Consider the following 421-nt stretch of genomic DNA (forward strand, 5'->3'; position numbering starts at 1 on the left):
TGCTGCTGCTGCTCGTGCTCCCGCTGCACTTCCAGGCGCCGCTGCGTCTTCAGCAGCGAAGCGGGCTCTTCCTTATCTTGCCCGCTAGACAGGCCATCCGCAGCAGCAGCAGCAGAAGTTTGTGTGTCTTCTTGCTGCTGCTGCTGCTGCTGGTCGTCCTGTTGCTGCTGCTGCTGAGGGCTCCAAGGAGGCTCCGTCTTTTTACTGTCTGCTACTGCAACACTTTCTTCGTCGGTGCGCTTTTCCTGCTGCTGCTGCTGCTGCTGCTGTTCGTCGCTCTTGTTCTTGCAGCTGCTGCTTGCAGGACTTTTGGATGAGGCATTTGAGTCTTCGCCATCACCAGGGTCTGCTTTATCCCCAGCGCCTTGAACCTGCCGCAGCCGCTGCTGCTGCTGCTGCTGCTGCTGCTGCTGCTGCTGCG

The 421-nt window shown here is 59.6% G+C and overlaps 1 protein-coding gene across 1 annotated transcript; it reads right to left on the minus strand.

Annotated features, from left to right (window-relative positions):
• Positions 1–211: 211 nt before the first annotated feature.
• ETH_00035930 (uncharacterized protein) lies at positions 212–416 on the minus strand (the record flags this gene model as incomplete). The annotated part of the gene is made up of 1 exon (XM_013376420.1): positions 212–416. A coding segment is annotated over one exon (205 nt), but the record flags the coding sequence as incomplete, so codon positions are not given.
• Positions 417–421: the final 5 nt, after the last annotated feature.

The sequence above is a fragment of the Eimeria tenella genome, genomic scaffold (genome assembly GCF_000499545.2).
Source record: "Eimeria tenella Houghton genomic scaffold, Eth_scaff3414, whole genome shotgun sequence".
Lineage (NCBI taxonomy): Eukaryota > Apicomplexa > Conoidasida > Eucoccidiorida > Eimeriidae > Eimeria > Eimeria tenella.